Source organism: Podarcis filfolensis (assembly GCF_964270895.1).
Source record: "Podarcis filfolensis genome assembly, chromosome: 1".
Taxonomy (NCBI): domain Eukaryota; kingdom Metazoa; phylum Chordata; class Lepidosauria; order Squamata; family Lacertidae; genus Podarcis; species Podarcis filfolensis.
Genome location: NC_139604.1, coordinates 51,492,224 through 51,514,781, shown reverse-complemented (window position 1 = coordinate 51,514,781; position 22,558 = coordinate 51,492,224). Strand labels below are relative to the sequence as shown.

Sequence of the window (22,558 nt, the reverse complement as noted above, 5' to 3'; positions counted from 1 at the left end):
AGACACCTTTCCATTAGGAAGCTCCGCTGTGATAGAACATCATATTTTTTTAGCACTCAAAATGCAATATATAATCACTGGGGAAATGTAATTCTCTCTCCCAGTCACTGCAATCTGGAATGCTGTCTGGAATGCAGTTGTATGAATGTCACATACACTTATTGCCTAGTGCCTATAACAACACTACTGGCAAACGACTTAACTCCTCGCACACACAAATGCCATCCTCATTTTATGAGCTTTCAAAAATTTGTATGCGCTGGCAGGGTCAGTACATGATCTTCTCTTCCCATGTGACTTTGCTACTTCACATATCACTGGAGCACTGCGGGATAGAATAATATGAAAGTGGCAACCATACTGCTTCAGCAAACTAGGCCTTAGGTCTGCTTTCAATTCCTGTTTTCCCCCCTTCTCATTAGTTTCTCCTTATTCTGTAAAACCCATCTACCCTTTTAAGTCTTTCTTCTACCAACAGCATGTTACTCCACTTGCCTGGAAGAGCATTCTCCTTCTAATCTATTAAGCTACCTCCCAACACTTTTCCTATTTCATTTCTCCCCCAGCATAACATGTTTCCACTGCCATCCTTGGTCACATCCTCGATGGGTGACTGCACAGCTCCTGTGGCTCCCAGTATGAATCCCTATGAAACTGCTGCCAGAAGGATGAAGGCAGATGTACATTTTAAAATGTCTAAGTGAAGGGACCATAGCTTAGTGGTAGAGCACATGCTCTGCATGCAAATGATCCCCAGATTTAAACCCTGGCATCAGGTAGCAGTAATGGGGAAAACCTTTGGCCAAGAACCCTGGAGAATCATTGCCAGTCATAGTAGAGAGCACTGGACTTGGTGGACCATTGGGATGAGTCAGAAAAGGGCACCACTTTTCCCATGCCTTCTGCTGCTAGGGAGCTCTCCTCCTCTCCTATTTACATTACAAATATACCTTGACAAGCCTTTTGCCACGCACCCCCAACCCACAGCTGGTATTCAGTAAGCGGTGAGCAACAGCACCTCACACTCTCTTGTGTTTGTTGCCAAACTGTAGACATTCACCTGCCCCTTTCTATTCCGAGATTGCAGGACATACATGGGCTGGCAACCTATGGTTTGTTTACTCCGCCACACCTCTGTGGAGCTGGCAGACCACTATATAACATAACAGAGCTGCAAAATCTAGTAGATGCATCAGGATCTCTGGGAAAGTTCCTGTGTCTCTCCATCCACATTCACGGCATGGTTACCCCGAATCATATCCTCATACATCTATCCCTTCCCTGGCCCATTCCCACATGTACGCTGAGGGGCTCCTCTCACCACTGTGTCTTGTGTACACTGTGCAGCTGCTGACTGCGATTCAGTCTTCTTCTCCTCAGTTGGCAAATCTGCAGTCTTCTGGGCAAGGTCCTGGAAGCTGGCATGTTCAGGACTCTCACAGTCTCCTGATAGTGTCAAATAAAAACAACATACATGGGAGCGAGGAATTCAGTAGGCCAATGTACATAAGAAAGAGCAGGGGCAAGGGATAGAAATCAAATAAATATATTTTTGTAAATTGACATCTCCTATCTACCTAGGTACCTACCTATACAGAAATATAAATCCTTCCCCCTAAGATCACAGAGCTGTAGAGTAACAACAGTAGTGTCCCGGGAAAGGATAATTTTAGTTTAAGAAGAGGCCATCTCTTCTGGCTTCTGGGGGTAGCAGCAGCAACTAACCCACAAGTCTATCCTCCCTCCAACATCTAAGGAAGATAATTCACATCCTCACTCTATACCACTTACATAAGTTTAAAACTTGTAAATGGAAACAGCTGGAAGGAGTTGGGCCATACTGAAATGTGCAGGGGAACACTAACAGTAGGGAAGGCAAATATGACCACATTTTATTTAGTTATCCAAATGTATAGCTTTGCTCATTAAATTTCATAGTATTTTACAAAATTAAAAGTATCAACAATAAAAGAATAAAGAATAAAAAGTCAGCAAGAGTACATACAGTAGCAGTCATAGAAGAAATCAGTCCTTGAAGATTTTTTGAAACATAATTTTTATTGGCTTCCATAAAGGACAGAAGGGGAAAATATGTGTGTCTCTTTTTTGGAATAATTCCAAAGAATTAGGACTGCCACTGAAAAGGCACTGATCCTTGTAAAGACCTCAACTGCCAGGAGAGAGAGCATAGGGAAGGAGACTTTCCCTAAGATAATCAGGACCCGAGCATTTGAGGGCTTTAAAGGGTTAAAAAGCAGCACTTTGAACAGGGGCTTGAATCAAATAAGCAGGTAGCTCGCACATGGGCATAGCCAGGATTTATGTTAGCAGGAACAGGATTTATGTTGGGGGCGGGCAGAACTGAGCTATCTGCAATGTGATAGGTCAGTTAGTTAAGTATTTTTATTATTTACTTGATTTAAGCGGGAGGCAGCTTCACACACATACACCCCGCCCCCTGGCTACTCCCATGAGCACAGACGCCTCAAAACAGGTGATATAGGACCATACTGATAGGCACCAATCAACAGGCAAGTAGCTGCATTATGTACTAGCTGAAGCTTCTGAATAGACTTTGAAGGCAGCATCATATGGAGTGCATTATGGCAATCCAACCTTGGAATAACTAAAGCAGGGATGGGGAACCCCGTGTCTAACACCAAATGCAGCTCTCCAGGCTTCTCTCCAGACCACACTCCCTCCCCAGGCTACAACCCTTGCTGGCCTTCCTTCAGAAAATCAAGTCTTTTTGCCTGGCCTTAATGTCTCTTTGTACACTGATTGACTCTTCCTTGCCTACATGGAGTATAGAGAAGGGTATGCAAGTGTGTATGAATTAGGGGTCTTTACCATGGTGTCTGTGAAGGTTTCCAATGGTGTGCCTGGGCAGGTGCAACAGACTCTGAGCTTTCACTTCTTCTTTCTTTTTAAAGTAAGTCTCTAGCTCTTCTAGAAAGGAGGTTATGGGGCAGAATGTGCAAATTCCTTTTTAAAAAATTAGTTTTTATGAAGGAGTTTTTGTTTTAGAAAGCAAACAGATAAACAGGGAAAGGTACATCTATTCTCTCCACGTTCAATTCATAGTCTTTTTCATAGTTCGTTTATGCATATTGCAGTTTAGGGGGAAGGAGTGGGGGAGAGAGATAGGGGGTATTGTTCTTTTATTCTATTGCCTATTACTGTATTAGTTTAGGTGGGCTGTGTCAGCATCACATGGGTAGGTCCTTTGTTTATGTATTATTTATTATTGATAATGCGAGAGGTTAGGGCAGGCTTCCTCAACCTCAGCCCTCCAATGTTTTCGGCCTACAACTCACATAATCCCTTGCTAGCAGGACCAATGGTCAGGGATGATGGGAATTGTAGTCTCAAAACATCTGGAGGGCCAAGGTTGAGGAAGCCTGGGTTAGGGGTTCCCAAGCTTGGTTGATTTCATTCAGCTGAATGCAGTGTGGCTTGTTTTTTGGGGGGAGGGCTAGGTTGTTGGGTCAGGCAAGCCATATTGATTTTTATGCTGTTGTGGGGGGATAGGTCATTGTCCCGTTGTGCTGTGTTTGTGATAAAGGGGAACCACACCGGGGCATAGCTGTCAACTTTTCCCTTTTCTTGCAAGGAATCCTATTCGGAATAAGGGAATTTCCCTTTAAAAAAGGGAAACGTTGACAGCTATGCACCGAGGTGAAGGCGTCCTCCTTTGCTTGTCCCTGTGTTAGTTTGAGTTTGTTGGTTAACTTCTCTAGTAGCGTGGGTTCCCACACATTTCGGTACCCATGGTCTATGTTCACTCCCGATAGGTTCTTCCAGTGTTTAGTTACGATATTGTGTAAGCATCAGGTTGTTGGGGGTGGTTGGCTCTCTAATTTTGTGTTATGTCATGTCCTCCAACAGCAGTCATTTTGTGACTGGCTCTCCCAGTATTTCTTCAAAATTCAAAATGTGCTCACAAGTCCAAAAAGGTTGGCAGCCCCTGGTATAGATTCTAGCCTATTGTACAAAGATACGTGCCAGTGGTGGGCAGGAGCCAAAGGCAAAAGTAAACAGAGCAATACATGTGAACATGGTCCTTGAAAGACTGCCCAGAAAGGAATGTGATTTGGGGGCTGAAAAAGGTTCCTCATCCCTGTACTAAAGCATGAACGATAATGGCCAGAGTGGCCAGTGCTTAAGACAGATGAGCAGGAATTGCAAGGAGAAATGGCAAGGGTGTACAAGAGAATAATACACATAAAAAAGGCACATCAAGAGGTTGTTTCACTCTCTTGTGGGTAAGACTAGCTTTCTTTCTTTTTTTGAGCTAGAAGCAACTCATCTGGAGATGCATCAGGAAAACTGCATGGCTATTTTGTGGCAGTTCAAAAACATCAAAGTTAAGATTATTCCTGTTTATGGCCATTGCCAGATGTATTCCTATCTTCACAAGAGTAGTGTTGCAGTAGACACATCCTTCCCATTGCATGATTCATTTACTCACCTTCCCAATGCCGTTTGCAAGCTGCCCTAGCCTGCTTTTGGGACACTGACACATAGAGCTCTTTCAGGTTAGAAGTGAATTGGTGCCCATCTCCCAGGCAGCAAGCCTGGGGCAAAATCTGTGAAGCAAAAGGGGAGCATGTCAAGCTAGCTATGAAGCATGTCAGAGGTGGGAATACAAGAATCTAGACTACACAACACAAGACAGCCTCATTTCAACTACAGTGGTACCTTGGTACTCAAATGACTTGGCTTCTGAACACCGCACACCGGGAAGTAAATGTTCTGGTTTGCGAATGTTTTTTGGAAGCCAAACGTCCGACACGGCTTCCTTTTGAGTGCAGGAAGCTCCTTCATCCAATCAGAAGCCGTGCCTTGGTTTTCGAATGTTTTTGGGCAGTGCTTTTTTCTCAAAAATTGTTTAGGGGTACTCTCATTTTCCTACTGATATTGAAATACTGCCCCTCAATGAGGCCAAACTTAAATTCACAAAATGTTTAGGGGTATGCATACCCCTGCATCCCCCCAGAAAAAAGCACTGGTTTTGGGAGTCAAACCAACTCCCGAAATGGATTAAGTTTGAGAACCAAGGTACCACTGTGCAGCTCACCAGATAGGCACTTAGAAGGGTGCTGATTCTGTACTACAGTGTTACCAATAATGCTTGTGATAGGAAAGGCATCTCAGTAGTTGTACTGCATACTAAACAGCCATAATTCAGGAGAGATAATATTTAGTGGTAGAGCACATGCTTTACATACAGATGGTCCAGGTTCAAACCTTGGTACCTCCAGTTAAATGGGTGATGCAGCAGGGGAGGGGAGGGATCTCTGCCTGATATTCAGGAGAGCAGGCAATACTGGGCTAGATGGACAAAAACACTGACCTGATATAAGGAGCCTCATAGATTAATTCTTGCAATGGCTCTCACTGCAAAACAATCAGTGCTTCGAGTATCACTTCCTGGGGAAATTCTCACTATACATTAAAGGATTTCCAATTTTCAATCTGGAAGCTAGAATGAAATGGGAAAGATACCCAGTTTCACCAGATCCAAAAGGGGGTAGCTACAGTGTTTGGAGGAGGAGACAGCTGCTGCTGCTGCTGCTGCTACCTACACCAGGCATGTGCAAAGTCCATTTTGGGGGCCTAATCCAGCCCGCTGATCAATTTAATCCAGCCCCCGTGGGAGTATATGTCCTGGGGTAAAATCCTTTTTAAAAAAGCCCAGCAACTTCAAGGTAAACTTCAATCCTAAAAAAGCTGAACAACTTTGGGGGGAAATTGTAAAAAGCTCAACAACTTTGGCTGGCCCTCACACATGTTCACTTTGAAAAAAGTTTGGGCACCCAGATGCACACACTGATGAGGAAGAGCTGTGAAACAGTCCCCCCTCTCTTTTATGACAAAATGGTGAGGAGAGCTATCATCACAGGGTGAGGGGTACAAGGCCTACACCCACCCCTGAACACAGTGAGCCCAGCCTGCTGCCTGCATTTCAAAGGCTTCCAGAGATAACTTCTCTGTGCACTGTGCCTGCTCCACACCCAAACAGTCGGGAGAACAAAGTGTAACAGATAACAGGGCAGTTCCTCTCCAGGCACTCACCCACTGAGCTGCTCAAGGCCAGAGTCCAAAGGCAGTGCCTGTCACCCACTCCTCCCACTCCAGGCCATAGGAGTGGCACAAGGCTCCCAGCTAATAGTAGAGGGGACAGTAGGCTGACAGAAAGGGGTGGGGAGTGAGAGAGGAATGTCACACAGGTCTTGATACAACTCCCAAACCACCCTAAACTCTTTCAGGACCATTTGAGCATCAAGTAGGGCTCCAGCTTCCCTCTGGCAACTGGTCATTTGCATATATTAGATTAAACATGTTAAGCTGCCTTATACTGGGTTGCACCATTGCTCCAGTATAGCCTAGTGTTGTCTGCTCTGACTAGCAACCACTCTTCAAGGCTTCATGCAGTGGTCTTCCCCACCTCTGCAAGATGAGATATTAGGAACTGAACCCAGAACCTTCCTGTAAAGCAGGTGATCTGTCACTGAGCTACAAAGATATTCCGCTACATGTGGCGGGGTGAGGGGAGCTTATTCTTCAGATGTGGAGATCTTCCTATTCTATCCAAATGCCAACATCCTAGAAAATATTAATGTGAGGTCCAAGGAACTAAAGGAGGTTGGGATCACTAATTTGGGAGATATCCTACTGAGTGGCAGAAGTCATGTAAAATAATCTGGGGATAATCTGACGTCATCAATTTCTGTTGTGTACAGAAGTCTGAATGGAAGCCTCAGCTTCACGATGCAGAGTAGTGGGACTCTGCCTATCAACTCCCTTCCCTACAACATGAGGTTTGTGACATGAAGCTGGGTCCATATGAATCACTCTCACTGCAATGCAAGTGTGTGTTTCTCCTTCACCAAAATGAGCAGACATTTGCCTGCTACAAGTTCAGACAAAAGGCTCTGCCATTGCATTGTGACTAGAGCACATTCTGCAAATGATATAAATAATGCACCTGCTCTTTGATCTATCACTTTGGGTTCAATGGAAGTAAATGGTTCCACATCAACAGAAGAGGCAACTACACAGTTGGGAGACGACCACACACACCAAATTAAGCTGTCCTGATGGCAAAAGTACTGTTAAAGAAAGCAAGGAGGGTGGGATGCAGAGGATATAATCACCAAGGGTAGGCAGTTAAGGAGTACTGGAAATGAACCTATAGGCTATGACAGGGAATAACAGGATGAAAAGACTTATTCTTGCAGTTGCTAATGAAAGGCCCTTCCAGTGTAACCAAAGCCTTCACAGAAAATGCTTTTATTTGTATGTGCTTATGTTACTTGGTTCTTCTGAGGAATCCAGACACTTTCCTTCAAAGTGCTTCTGCTGCAGGAAAATCACATATTCCCAGTACTGAAAGGATAATATTATGCCACACAGCAAATGCAACCACTCGTCTCCCCTAATCATACACACATTTGGATTGCAAATGCTGCAGGATTGTGGGCACCTACTGACTATGGCCCATAACATGACTGGAGATGAGTGACAACCCTTTGCCATGCTGATGTTATCATATTTTTTGTTTCTCCTTACCACTTGGAAGTTTTGAGTACTCATTTGCTGTTCCATGAAGCCCTTTAACAACTGTGCCTGCAGCACAGCCTCTCACCATTTTATTACACTTTATGATTTTGTTTCTCTTTTCTTTGGAGGCTATGCAAAGGAGGACACAAATATCTCATTTTACCAATACGAGCATAATGAAAAGCTGCTCCTTTGAAATAAAGCTGCCCCACCCCACACATTATGTTGTACATTATGGCACCGAGTTGACAAGCATCCAGAATAATATGTGCAACCACTGGAAAGGCCCACAGAGTCTTTGGCAAATGCTGCATTCACCTTTTACAGCCATGAAGGCTAGAAGGAGGTGCTTTTTCAAATGAAACTGAAATATACTCAGAGTCGCAAAGTGATTTCATGCTCTTTATTCAGCTCATAGTGGTGAGGAGGAATGAATGAAAGTCCCCTCAAGGTATCTGCTTTATATACATTATTTACACAATGGGCTGCACATGATTGGCTAATTCCGGAATTCTACTGTAAGCCAATCAGGTTGTGGATTCACTTCTATCTGGAGCATGATTGGGTGGTTCCTGCCAACCAATCATACTGCTGCATTGTTCTAGGACCAATCAGACTGCTGCATTCTGAATCCTATTGTTCTAGGACCAATCAGACTGCTGCCTTTTGGATCCTATTGTTCTAGGACCAATCAGACTGCTGCAGTTTGGATCCTATTCAACTCAGTACATAACAGAAACCTAGTGTTATGACCTATTCATAGTGACAGTGTGATTATATCCACCCAGTATAATTCAGTACCTCAGTAATTTTAGGGAGCATTCACCCTGTTCACTGATACAATATGGTCCAGAATACCATATTCAAAACAGAAACAGAACAGAGCTACTGTGTGTTTTCCTGCATGTCTCTAAAAGGAGAAGGCAAACACATTGGCCAGAGGTATACCACTAAGGAAAATGAAAGGAAGGGATTGCCAGGGACTTGAGCAATTGTTAATGGTCACTGCATCTACAAACTGTGCTTTTCTCTATAGCACATGGTTTGGCTTGCTTGCTTGAGCCATCTTGTTCAATCTGTTCCTCTGTAGATGCTTTTTCCTGCAGTACCCCTGCTCTTTTCCTGAGGAACAGTGGACTTGTTTGCAGGGAGGGAGTAGTGGGTGGACTTGCTTTTGAGAGGAGCCTAGGTTTAGATAAACCTTTGTCCCCTTCATACCCCACAAGAGGGACCGCAAACAAAAGGTTTTGCTTATAACCATTGAAATCAGCATTTTCATCAAGTCCAGCCTGTGGTGAGTTATAAAACTGGCAGGTGAATGAACCCCAAAGGTAGGGCAAGAATAGCCAATAGGCAGTTGGAGGTGCCAGATCAAAGGCAAAGACATAGTCATAACTCAAGGAAAAGTAAACAGCAGGGGACCGGCACAGAACAAAAACAGTGTACCCAGGGCAGGCACCGTGGCAGGTCATTGCCACCCTTCCTTGCTTTCCCCATCCATTCACTCCCCCCTACAATGGTAATACTGGCAGAAATCAAGGTGGTAGTAAATCCCAGGGCATGGTGACCCCCACTGCTTTCTCTAAGCCACTGCCAGAAATTGTGCTCTGTGTATCTCAAAGCCTATGGTCTCTCACTAAGACAAGCACTGATTCTTTGCACAAAGCTAAGGCTCAAGTGCCCCATGTTACTCTGGACTGTAAGCCCCATGATGGCAGAGGACATTATGGCAATGACTGCAGAGGATGAGCAAAATCTCTGCACTTGTCATTCTAGAAAGGGATTCTCCACATATTCATAGGAGAGCCATTAGACCCATTTTGGCATGTAAGTGGTATATAAATAAATAACAGGGACATAGGAAACTTATACAGTGCTGCACCATTATCCCATTTAGCTCAGTATTGTCTACACTGAGTGGCAGTGGGTCTTCAGAGCTTCAGACAGGGGTCTTTCCTGGACCTATGTGGAGATGCTGGGGACGGAACCTGGAACCTTCTGTATGCAAAGCATGTGTTCTACCACTGAGCTGTAGCCCTGTCCATGAGATCAGAAGGTATATATTCCACTGTGATGCCCTTGGGGCTATTAAGGCAGCAAAGATGAGTTGGGGTTATTAGCATGTCTCTGTAGAGCAGAAACTTGCCTAAGTAACACAAAATAAGGTCATCTTGCCTAAGGAAGCTCTGGTGCCATCTGGTGTTGACGATGCTCTAGATTTGTTTTTTAAAAGAAGTGTCTCAAGGCTCAATCCTCATTAGGTAACAGACCACTATGAACCAAGCACGGCAGAGACTGAACAACACACCAAAATCTCAGAAACTGGTGTTCCCTCTGTTAAAACTGCCCACCCAGTGGATTCATAGCACCTGTGCACTCACTGTTTCCATAGGAAGCCCATACTTATAGTGCATTTTAACCCATTTGGAGGGAAAGGGAGAAGAGGAGAGCACAAAATACCTTCTTTCCTCTTTGTAACGTAACGGAACACAACATAACATCTGCTTTTGCTGTCCAGTATCTGAGCCCTGTTCAGATGGCTAGCCACTCTTTGCACCCAAGTGGCATCTACACAGTTTGGGTAATCACCCCAGTGGGGGTTACATCAAGCTGCTAGATGTGTTAATCATCACACATCATTCTAGTCTTGCATTTAGTTTAATTCCTGCAATAGCCCAGGATGGCAGCAGACTGTTGGTGGCAGCTGGTTAACTGTAAGACATCTCAATCTCAATTTGCAGCAATCCTAATTGTATCTACCCAGAAGACAAGTACTTTTGAATTCAGTGGGACTTACTCCCAGGTGAGTGGGAATAGGAATGCAGCCTCAGTTCTTAAAGCAAGTTGGATTCTCATAGCAAAAGACCAAATATGTAAAACCAGGTTAAAATGTGTCCAGTACAGCATATTTGAATGTCACGAATTCCTAAGCAAAACTTTTGGAGTAAAGTTATTATATAAAATAGTCAAGCTAGTAAACAAACAAGCTAACTCTCAACAAACAGAACCATTCCAAGACACAAATACTAATTGGCTAACAAGGCACATTATACTTCCTCACATGATGTCATCATGTCTTCCTCCTCAAGGCAAAACAAAACAAGGAGACATTTTTCAAGGCTGTCAGAATTCAAAACTGAATGTGTTGTTCAGATTTTCAGAAATCTGCATTGTTTACAAATGAACAACATAGGTCCACAGCCCCATTCAACTCAGGATTTCCACAGCAATCATTGTCTAAAAGAGAGGTTAGAACTACTCCACAATGCCATGATTTATGAAACCTTAGGCCACCTACAAATGTCACCTAGTTCATTACTAATAGGTTACTTAAACAGTCCAGAAACTGCCCCAAGCAGCCTAAACTGTCTCCTCAGTATTCTGCTCATTCACCCCCTCCCCCCCCCAACAGATAATTTATTATGGACTCCATGTGCCTGAATCCAATGCACCAGCTCCTTCACAAGATAACCAAAGCTTTCTAGGACACTGCAGTAAAAAATGTCCCAAAGATAGCAAAATCGCTACCAAGCAATGTCCAGAAGGGAGTCACTGGGGAAGATGCCAAAAAGCGCACATGCCATTCCCTTGCCTGGGAGCTGTTGCTGAGGTGGGCGGGTGGTTTGGATTGTCCCTGTACAAAATCAGCAAAAAAAGTTGCGTCTCAGCCGAGCATGACGGATGCAGAGTGCTCGCAGCACTCTGAGTTAAATGGGGGTATGCTGCTGCCTGTGTTATGACTACCTGACAAGGCCAAGTATGTATCAGATGCCAGCAGCTCAAGGCTAAGGTTGGGAGGAGGACTACAGGATTTACACAGTATGCCATCTAGGAACTCAGTGATCTGCAGGGCACTGGGGCAGAGATTCTGAGCCTTCAACTCTTAGGCCAAGAGGGCAGAACTAAGGTTTGCCAGGGAACAGGGGAGCCACAGCACGATCCATTCTGCAGCTGTGAGATAGGCAACACTTTATGAAGGACATGTCAGAATTCCTTTCTGTGGGACAAAGGTGTAGAATAGTCATGAGACCCCCCCACCCTGGGGGATGGACAGGCTGATGTTAGATCTCATGAGGGGTTGGGTGGAAGGCTGATCTGTAGCAACATTCCTCAACCTGGTGCCCTCCAGATGTTAGGGACTATACCTCCCATTGTCCGTTACTAGTGTCCATGCTGGCTGGGCTGATGGGTCCCATAGGCCAAAACATCTTGAAGACGCCTCCTCTATTATTTGTCCCTAGCATCCGGTATTCCAAGGCATCATTTAATAACAGCTTCTATGGGCAAGACATGGTGTGGCAGATAGAAGGATTTTTAGGGAGCCAATGAATGAGTGGTAGAATTATTTTAGCTAGGAAGCATCCCCACTTTTTTTTTTAATGGTACAAATTTAGAAGGCAGGCACTCAGGCCCAGTTACCTGTAAAGTCTGTAAGTCCAGACAGCTTCTATCTAAGCCAGGGGTCAGGCAAACATCTCCATACTTTATTCCAGGTATAGCATGAGTTTCAAAGACTTGAGACAATTGATAGTCAAGTAAATAATGAAACAAGGTTGGGACCAAACAGCAATGAGAGCAAAAACAGCAGTTGTCTGGGTCTCCAGCACCACAGAATCAAGGGCCTGTGGATGATCAGAGAGCACATTACCTATAGGCCATATGTGCAGCAAACTTCCATTTCCTTCTGAAGTCAGCAACTTAATTAATGCATGCAGATAGGGTAGCAAAGGCCACCAGACAATATACATTTGCTCTGCAGGAAATGATCTAGGAGGGACCACATCCTACCTTGCAGGGATTATTTATGATGGTGAATTAAAGCCATTTATCTGGCCAGGAAGGAATATTTAGAGGTACAGCAAAGACATTAATGTGTTGAACAGAAGCGATGATCAAAGAAAGGTAATCATATCTACATTTGCATCTTAGCTGACACAGTGTTGCCCTGTTAGGGGCAGATAAGTCAGAAGAAGAAAAAATACTTTTTGGAGACAGCAAATATGGATGTCTTTTTTGATTCAGGGGAGCAACATACTGCCCTCCAAATAATGTTAGACTGAAATTTCCATCAGCACTGACCATTGAACATGCTGCCTGGGACTGATAGGAGACCAACATCACCTGGAGGGCAGTGCATTGGGTACTCCTGGATTAGAGCAGTACTTTTCCAACTGCGTTTCAGGAAGCCTTGGGTTCCTCGCAAGTTCTATAGAGATTATTCAATGAGAAAACCAGCAAAGAAAGAAAGCTTGACCGCCATTAGCAATACTCTCCATTCAATGCACAGGAGTGAGCGGGGATAAGGGCCTGGTCTGACCCAAGCTAAATTCATCGAGGGGAATTGCAAAGGTGATTAGAGTTGGCCTGTGTCCCACAGGAGGTGAATGTACAGCCTTGAACATGTCCCCAGCATTCAAGGGTTCACTGGAAGGCAAGTTGGTGTGGAAGAAATCCCCTCAACAGATAGAAAACTGGATTAGAGAAATATGAGAGAAAATGCAGAGCAACCTTATCTGTAATAAGTTCACAACATAACTGTTAATTTAGGCTTAAAAAACTTTGCATAGGATTGTGCTGCACATTCTACTAAAGTTTAGCCTCAAAAAGTGTTTTGGTTGACTTTGGGAAATTAATCAAGCACACCTAAAGAGAAAGGATTTAGATGTGCAGGGAGACTAGGATTCTGAGCAACATGGTATACTAGCATGGTATACCAGCACAGACATGTCAGAGGAACAGGCAGGAGAAACTGGTAACCTGAGTTTGGCAAACAGATGACCACTTGCTTACCCCAGATAAATAACAGAAACTCTCATATCTAACCTCCTTGCAATACTTATGGATGGAGTTTCTTATTGTGCCTATATAGCTGTTTTCTGACTCCCTTGAACACAACAGGCACTGATACTTTACACAGCCTGCAGCACCAGAAGGTGACTAGGCTGTGATGACCACTGCCTGGTAAGTCCTAAGGCAAAAGCCCATTCCTAACCCTTTCCCCTCCATGATTCGTGTTCTTTTCTCCCCTCCTCTATATGTTCAAATAGGAAACAAGCTGCTAGCAGCACTGTGCAGTGGTTTCAGAGTGCTGTGTATATATTTGGGGGTGGGAAGGGGGAGTATATTGGCTAAGGTTGCAGTGCCCAATGACCAAGTCCCTATGTGAGCGCAGTCTCTAAATCGGTCATTCCCCAGGAGCAGTCTGGACCCTTTCATTATCACACCAGAGCTTGCCAAGTGGTTACAAACATTTTCCCTGGCAAAGCCCATATTCCAATTTTTTAATATATTTTTAACTGATTGGGGCTGGCTTTGAAATTATAGCCTGGGCTGTGGCGGTGCGACTGTCAGATCTGCCCACATTCCCGTGGGCAACCTCAGCACATGTTCCATCGAGGGAGGGCATGCTTAATAAATCACCCTGTGGCCAGGGGAGCATAGGGGTTTGGGCTGAGTGGGGGGGAGGGGTGTGGGGAGGAAGGAAGAAAGGGAAACAAGGCATAAGGCATTGAGCACTGGTTCGTGGCAGAGCAGTGTGGAACCCAGGACCCAAGACTGGTGTCACCCATGACAAACCATAGGGAGTGAACTGGAGGTATCCTCAACTTTGGCATGACAGAAGAGACTCAATATAAAGCTTCTTCTCAACCACTATGTGACAATAAGGCACTCTGGGACCACTGAAGAGGGCTACTGCTCCCTGGAGTGTTTTGCCTTAACTTAATCCTACTGAAACACAGATTTATTCAATTTTTGCCACTTAAGCCACTGTATTGTAAAGAAGATTGGGCATGAATTTGCCAGCCGTGCTAGAGGGGGATGGCACAGCTGAACTTGAGTCCATGTATCCTAAGAAGGCAAAGTACTGGGCTCCTGCTCTTTGCATGCAGCTATCAGACTACATGTTGCACACACCCCTGTAAGACAACTCATCGAGAGCTGGGAGTGTTTGGGAAAAGCTGCTGATTGCAGGACTTTCAGTTAACAAAGCAGCACAGAGCCCCGACTCTAGATTTCCCTCTGCCTTTGGTGCAGAGGATAAACATAAGCTAACTGACACATTCAGGAGAGGTCCTACATGCACAGCTAGAGTCAAAAAGCCTTACAGGTCTGGCCTCCATAAAGGAAGGAAATGGATGTTCCTAAAGAGAGAGAGATTAAGTAAAACTTTGAGAAGCAGGTTTGAAAGAGTTAGAAGTGATCCATGCTTGAGGTAACGAACAGGAATAGGAAAGAAGCTCTGATTTCATCCTGGCCCAGTGCCCCATATGCATATGGGTCAGAAGGGGGCAGCAAAAGCAAATGAGGGGTGGTAGAAGTGTTGGTTGAGCTGCTAGGCATCTAAACGTGTCCATGAGAGCCAGGGACGGATTTGCTCAGAAGGCCAATGTACAGGCAACTCTCAGCTTCCAGGTCATCCCAGGGACCCCTTCAGGCAGGAAAGCTCTAGGAGGGTCAAGCAATGGCTGAGGGGGACTGAGGGGTCGTAGGCAGGGCGGCCAGTGGGGCAAACAGGAAGAAGCCAGCAGGGCGGAAGTGGGGAGCGTGACAGGCCAGCGTGGCCGAGCGCTGCACACAATGTTTTCCTTTCCCCCCTGTAGCCCCGACGCTTAGAGAGTAAATGTCAGGCACATAAAGGCCGGCACTGTGGAACGGGGAATGCAGGGCCGCTGTCCCTGTGTAACTGCCGCATAACACATAATCAAGGCAGTCTTTCCCCGCTGAGGCACCCACCTAACAACTGACAGTCTATGCTCGCTCTGAGACCACAGCAGCCCGGCCTGCTGCTCAATAACCTTTTCTTTCCCCGTTTGCTGCTGTTTTCCTGGCTTGGGTTACAGGCCTTTTCTCACAGCTCTCCATTTTGAGGTGTGCATGTGGGGGTGGGGGAGAGAAACATTGTGAAAGCCCTATGTGGAATCATCTCCACTCACAGACCCCTCCCCTCCCCTTTGTGCAATTTTGGACAGTCTACAGGAGAGGTGGAAATATTTCTACCCCAGGAATAAGGCCAAAGGAAATGGGACAGAGTTGCAGGAACTTGGGAGAAAATGTATCAAGGGGAAGGGGATAGCCCTCTAGGTCAGACACTGGCCCAGAGTTTAGAGGAAATGAGTTAAGTTTGCTGCTCTGCCACAGAGACCCTGTGTCACCTTAGATGTGGCACTTAACAGCAAGGCTTTTGAAAAGAAATACTCCAGTTTTGACTAAACAGTGCCAAGAAGAGCATAATAATCATACCAAAGCTCTTCAGTAAAGAATGGCAAGTGTTACCGTAAAGCAGGAGTGGGGAACCTTTAGTCCTGCAGATGTTGCTGCACAACAACTACAAAAGCAGGACCTGAACACAGTAACACTCTCCCCTCTCTTCTTAGCAACTGGTATTCAGAGGCATACTGCCTCCAACCGTGGAGACAGATCATAGTTATTGTAGTTAGTAGCCACTGATAGCCGTATCTTCCATGTATTTGTCTAATGGTTGGTGGCCATCACTATGGGAGCTAATTCCACATTATAACTATATGTTGTGTGAATGAGTGTCTCCTCTTATCTGTTCTGATTGTTCCAACATTCAGCTTTGTTGGGTAGTCTTGAGTTTTAGTATGAGGAGCAAGGCAGAAAAAAACGCTTCTCTATTCATTTCTCCACATAATGAATTATCCTATACACCTCCACATCCCTACCCCCTCGTTTCATTTCTACACTAAAAAGCCCCAAATGTTGTAACCTTTCCTTATAGCAAAGTTGCTTTAGCCCCTTGTTCGTTTTAAGTGCCCTTTTCTGAATCCTTTCTAGCTCTACAATATCCTTTTTGAGGTGAGGCAACCAGAACTGAACACAATATTTCAAATGTGGTCTCACCAGATTTGTATAACAACATTATGATACTGGCAGTTTTATTTTCAACTGCTTTCCTAACGATCCCTAACATGGAATTCATCTTTTGTGCTTTGTACTTAAAAACCACTATGAGCACAATGTTTTTGTGGAAAATGTAGTATATAAATAAACTGACTTGGGATGTGTGTGAGAGAGATTGTCATTAGTGCCCCTTTCACCCTTGAGCTGAAATGCCTCACATTCATCTTAACTCTTTCCTGTGCAATGCAATACTAGCTTTGGACAATACTTCCTTGTTGCCTTTTAAGACTATGAAAGATGCCAGGGGTCTGACATCCATAAAGATGCATAGTTTTAATAGTTATTTGGTTCTGAAAGTTGTACAAATTGGCAAAGCAGACTGACGTGGTCATCTGAGCAATTGTTCTGTTGCTATTTGCACATGAGGTCAGAAGCACTTCTGGGGTCAGGTCTGCTATGTGGAGTGTGGGATTGCCATTAGTGTGCATTCCATCCTTGAGTTGGAGGCCAGGAGTTGCCAATGGGTACACATGTGCCCACTGTGCCCTGGTGCCCACAGCAACCCCCTATTGGCTGAAGTTCAGAACTCCAAAATCAGAATAAAACTAAGTCAATTTGCATGGCTTTAGCTAATTTTCCTACTTGGTTTATTGATTTTAGACATTTCAAAGCTGTATTTCTGGACCATATGCACCCAAGGTGGCGAGCAGCAATAGAGTAATGAAACTCAATAAAACAAAACAGCATTAACAAAATTTTCAAAATTAAGAAAGATAAACCCATCAAAATGCATTAAAACATGCCAGTATAAAACCATTCCGAAGGCACAGCAGTAAAATAAAAATGTCAAAAAAAGAAAAGCAACAAAAAAGTTAAGAGCCTTTTAAAAGAAAGACCTTTAAAAGTCTTTAAAAAATATAAACCCTGTTTTAAATCAGCTGTAGTGGCTGCCAGTTTGTTTCCAGGCCCAATTCAAGGTGTTTAAAGACTTAAATGACTTACGCCCCAATGGTAGAATCCAATGTAGAAATTCACAAGGATTTCTGCTTGCTCAATGGAGTGTTATGCCCCTTACCTTATCCCGTGCACCCCCTAAATCTGTCCTAGGGGTCCCCCAAATCCTCTGAAGCAGATTTGGTGAGGGTGTAGGGGGAGGGGAGGGGGAAAGTCCCATTGTGCAAACAGAAATCCCAGCACTGACAGGATATGGTAGCCAAATGCTGCTTTAAATATCTGAAAAACCGTATTCTGCCCTATAGAACCTCTCAGATGTTTTTATCAGCAGAGGAGGCCCTCTTGGTAGTTCCACTGCCTTCAGAAGTTTTTTTTGGGGGGGTGGCCCATCAGAGGGCAGTCTCTGCGTCAGCCCGAAAGTTGTGGAATTCCCTTCCCATAGAGGTATCTTAATTATACAACTTCCATCATATGCTGAAGACACACTTTTTTTACTGTGGGCTTTGACACCCAAGATAAAGATTGTTAGGACACACCCTATTCTTGTGGCTGTAATTTGTTTTAAAGTGTTTTAATATTAGATTTTTAAGCTACTATAACCTGTCCTAGGACCTTATGGTGAAGGGTGGGTAAGAAATCAAAATACTACTACTACTACTACTACTACTACTACTACCACTGCTACTAAATAATAATAAATAATTATACTAACATCACCACTATACCTGAAGGGGCCAACCCTATTTCCTGTAGGAAGAGTTCTATAAGGTAGGTGCCACTGCTGAAAAGGCCCTGTCATGGTGACCTCCAGTTAAAAGTATGATGGAGAGGAGTGAGTGGAGGCTTAAGAGAGTATTGGATAAAAGTGCACAGCACAAACCCTGTTCTGATTATCTCTCTCATAAAGAAAGTGGAGTTTTCATTACAAGTTAAACAGGGGAGTTTGGGTTTCCTTTTACAACAAGGGAGGAAAAAGGCAGAACTGCATCATAAGCATGCCTAAAACAAACAAACACCTGAGGTCCAAAACTGTAGGAAGCTGCAGAACCTTTAACGTACAGCTTCCTGAGCAGGCCAGTATGTACCAGTCAATGGCCTATGGGAGGCTAGGGTTGTGTCAGTTAGGGCATAGGAGAGAAGATTCCAAACCTTCACACAATTAAAGATCCAAGCAGCTTTGCAGGAAGTGCTGTGACCAAAGTGACTGCCCAGAGCCAGTTAAATCTGCACAACTCAACATGTACTATTTTGTCACTGCAAGATCTGCTCCATATGTACAGCTTACCTTCAGGTAACTCAGTGTAGGATTTTTGCTATGTGATATGATATGCCATGCTACACTTTCTGGATTCTCCATGTGCATCCCTATCATCCTCAAACATTATTAACTGCTCAAGAATCCAGCTCAGCTAAGTGGTCGTTATTAAAAACTGGCCCTCTCTGATCTGATGTTAGAAAAAATTCAGCCTGCCTTTGGAATGGGCCATGTAGAAGAGGATGCTGGACTAACTGGTTTGGGGGAAGATGGATGGTGCAGTTTTCCAAGAAAAGAGAAAGCAACACTCATTAGCAAAGTCTGGAAATTTGGGCATAAAAATATGAATATTTTGGACTAGCTATTCACACATCTAGGATGGAAACTTCAGGGGGAGTTTTCACCATGACAGGAAGACCACAACCCATCTCAAGTTGGCATATTGGGTAACCTTTATGCTTTCACCCTAGGAAGTAGGCTAGAGGTTTGCATTTATATTCATTTTGTTTTGTAGCATTGCATATCCTATTTATCCCATACAACTACATTCCCTATCCCCCCTATACAGGAGGATAGGTGAGTGGTAGAGCATCTGCTTTGCATGCAGAAGTTCCCTGGTTCAATCTCTTGCATTTACAGGTAGGACTTAAGAGAGACTCCTATCTGAAACCCTGAAGAGCTGCTGTCAGACAGTGAAGACAATACTGAGCAAGATAAATAACTGACCTGATTTGCTATAAGGCAGCTTCTTAAGTTTCATCTTCAGCTGGCTCTTGTTCCTAAAGAGTAAATCAAAGTACTGTGACATCAGAGTGAAATGCTGAAGTGAACTAGTAAACTTGTTGGGGTTCTAACTCTTCAGAGCTAACAATCCTTCTGATTCTTCTTTTACATTCTTCTTTTACACTCTTAAGGGCTCTTGGCTCAGGGAAAGCACTACCAGAGCCCCCTTCTCCTGCCCAAGAGGAACACTGTAGTATTTCAGAGCAATTCTACCCATGAGAGAGCAAATGGAGTCACAGATCATTAGCAAAGTGTGCACTTTGCATGCAGAAGGTCCCAGGTTCCATTCCTGGCATTTCAAGCTAACGAGATCTCATTGGAAAGCTACCATTAGCAACAGTATGAACCATATGAGCCAATGGTCTGACTGACTATAAGGCAGCATCATATGTTCAAGTGGAAACTCGCTTGTGCCAGTTGGCTCCTGGTGGGGCTGGCCAGATCCTTAAGCACAGGAGAGGCACAAAACACATCTAGTGACAAATTGACAGCGGAGAGGAAGGGTGTTGTTTTGCTCTTCACCCCTAATCTAGAAGAAGCCTTGTAAAGAAAGAGCCATTCATGCACAGTGCTATGCCATACAGTGCCTGTGAAAAGCCACTAGCAATGGAGGGGATTGCACATGCACAGTAGGGAGGACAGAGAGTGGGTTATTCCATGCTGCACAAGGAGAGAAAGCAAAAGGTAAATAAGTGGCTGGCGAGGGGGCAGTGGAAAGAAAACACATTGCAGAGCAGCCGGTGGAATCCGTCCCACCCGAGCCAGGAGAGAAACCTTTGATCCTGCTGCCCACCCTGAGTCACTCTGCAAACCACATAGCGTCAATAGCATCCAAAGGCAGCTCCCAGCAAGCAGTGAGAAGTGAGAACCGTAGCATTACTCTCTATCACCAGGGACAGCACAGGAAAGAGGGTACCAGCATCTCTAAGCATAGCGAGTTCTCATGAAACACATTGAAGTTTGCCAGAGACTGTATGGATTTATTGATCACTGTTCCACATCCTGTTTGCAGTAGGCAATGTCCAAGTTCTGATATCAGCTACAGTGACAAGCTGTACCAACCTTCACTGGACATGGCTTCAGTCTCACTTGGGTTTTCTTGCTCTTTCTCTGGTAGTTGTGTGACCCAAGTATATTATTCAATACACTTTAGACTATTTATAAATGATCCGAGGGTTACCAAAACATAAGAGTTTAGATGATTAGTATGGAATCTGCAAGACAGGAAGAACCTACACATAAAGAGGGAAGATCCTAGAAGGGACGTTCTCTGTCCATTTCAGTTGTGGATCCACACACAGGTTGAAATGTCACACAAAGCTAATGACATCTTTGTTTTAGATGTCATTTTGTCTTATAAGTGTTCAATAAGGAGGCTGCAGCTTTCCTTTCAAAACACCAAAATACACCCATATTTCTTTGACTTAATTTTCATGTCATGAATGTGACATTGTGGTCACTCTTTTTCTGCATTCAAATGAGCCTTATGCTTCCCAGATTGCAGCTCTCATTTGTAGTTATAGGCTATATTTGGTGATTGTATTTTATACATCTGATTGAGGTGAAAGGTATTCTACAGAAGTTCTTTAATTTCCCAGACCCAGAAGTGACCACAAACCCTAATATTCAATGGAGAACTATGGGTGGAATTCAATGTCTCGCTCTTCCAATCGTTCTGTCTGCACAAGCGTTTCAGCTTGCCAGCTGGGACAATTCCCCTTCTTCTCCCCTTGTGCGCTGTTCTGGGGGTTCTCCTGACTGCCTCAAGCCAATTTTTTGGGGCGGGGGAATGGGGGCAGGTGGAGAGAAGACCTGTTCCACAAGTGGGAGTCCCTATACTGGGTTAGGTGAATCCCATCCCTATTTTTAAAAATAAAAAGTTGAACTTACTTAAAAAAATAATATTGGAGTGTAATTTTCAATAGGTGATGTCTGAAACAGCACAGAAACTTAACACGGAGGCCTGGGCTGATGCATGGCTTCCAGCATTGCTAATGCTGCATGTGCGGCCAGTTGTATGCAGGCACACTGCACCTCAGATGCTGCTCCTGAAGCAGCTTTTCATTCAGCCATTATTTTTCTTCTTCTGGGCAAGCCAGGAGGCAAATTTAGACACAGTAAGGAGGAGACTTTGCAGTGACAACTGAATATTACTCCTAGTGCCTGCGTCTTCCTTCCAGGATCAAAGCAGCAACAGAGACAACCTCCCTGCTCCTTCCTCTTCCTCTATCCCTCATCAACAACAGGAGGCATAGGGAGGCAGGCTGAGGAGAAGAAACTACAACAGCAGAAATGTACACCAAGGCATCAGCTAGACTGCATCAGAAAGGAAGCTGAGGCTTCACTTTAAAAATAAAGGGCCAGATTCAACTAAGTTGTTATGCTAGCAGAAGCCAGTGCAAAGAGTTGTGCTAGCACAATGGGACTATTCGCCTCCTCTTCATCCCTGCACCCTCCCCAAATTTTCTCAGAAGTGTCAGAAGAATCCCTGGAACAACACATGGGAGGAAGAGAGAGGAGATCCTTCTGTCTGGCAAGCAGAAATGCTTGCACTGCTGAAACAATCACCTTGAATTCCACCCTTTTTAAAAAAAAAGTAAAGAAAGTGGCAATAGTGCTGCTGTTGTGCCTTAGTACAAAAACCATCCCAGTTGTGAACTGAGGCCTTTCAACTGAAGACCAGTGTTCAACTACGGAGGGAGAGTTGTGGCAACCTACGACACTGACCACCAATGTTTCTATATAGTGCTACAATTTTCCATTCTTCTCAAGTCCAGGTACCTTTCATATTTCCTGCAATACAAAGGCTGGTAAGGCACAACCCATTACTTTTGTTCACTGGTTTAAGCAAAGATGGGCTGAAGACCACAGCATGGCATCAACCCCTTCTGTAAACAAGGAGCATAATAGTAGCATTGCGTCATCTTGCAACTTCTTGAAGTTTGGAATGCTGGCAAGAGACTGGATTGGCGAGACAGGAGCCTAAGAGGCAGAGAGCAATCAAAGGCCATGGGGATGGGCTAAGCAACAGCCAGTACACCTCCTATCAGGATTAGGCAAGACAACACAGATGGAGAATGCAGACGCTTCCAATGGAATCAACCCAGATTATGAGCTTAGGGAGGGAATTTGGGTGCG

At 44.4% G+C, this 22,558-nt stretch overlaps 1 protein-coding gene and 1 long non-coding RNA gene across 7 annotated transcripts in view; one reads left to right on the top strand and one right to left on the bottom strand.

Annotated features, from left to right (window-relative positions):
* The window catches only part of NHEJ1 (non-homologous end joining factor 1), a 108,855-nt gene that overhangs the window by 3,607 nt on the left and 82,690 nt on the right, over window positions 1–22,558 (bottom strand). For all 3 annotated transcript variants that reach the window (XM_083624809.1, XM_083624811.1, XM_083624810.1), the window contains 2 exons: window positions 4,472–4,589; window positions 1,322–1,446 (listed from right to left, as the gene is read on the bottom strand). In XM_083624809.1, coding sequence (XP_083480935.1) covers window positions 1,322–1,446; window positions 4,472–4,589 — 243 coding nt within the window. The remainder of the gene's footprint in view (window positions 1–1,321; window positions 1,447–4,471; window positions 4,590–22,558) is intronic.
* LOC310767705 overlaps window positions 1–22,558 on the top strand; it is a 112,715-nt gene that overhangs the window by 48,860 nt on the left and 41,297 nt on the right. The window contains exon 3 of one of the 4 annotated variants that reach the window (XR_014551026.1): window positions 21,601–21,990. The exons of the other annotated variants lie outside the window; for them this stretch is intronic. This is a non-coding gene — a long non-coding RNA (uncharacterized lncRNA). Of the gene's footprint in view, window positions 1–21,600; window positions 21,991–22,558 lie in introns of those variants that run through there. 4 annotated transcript variants of the gene reach the window in all.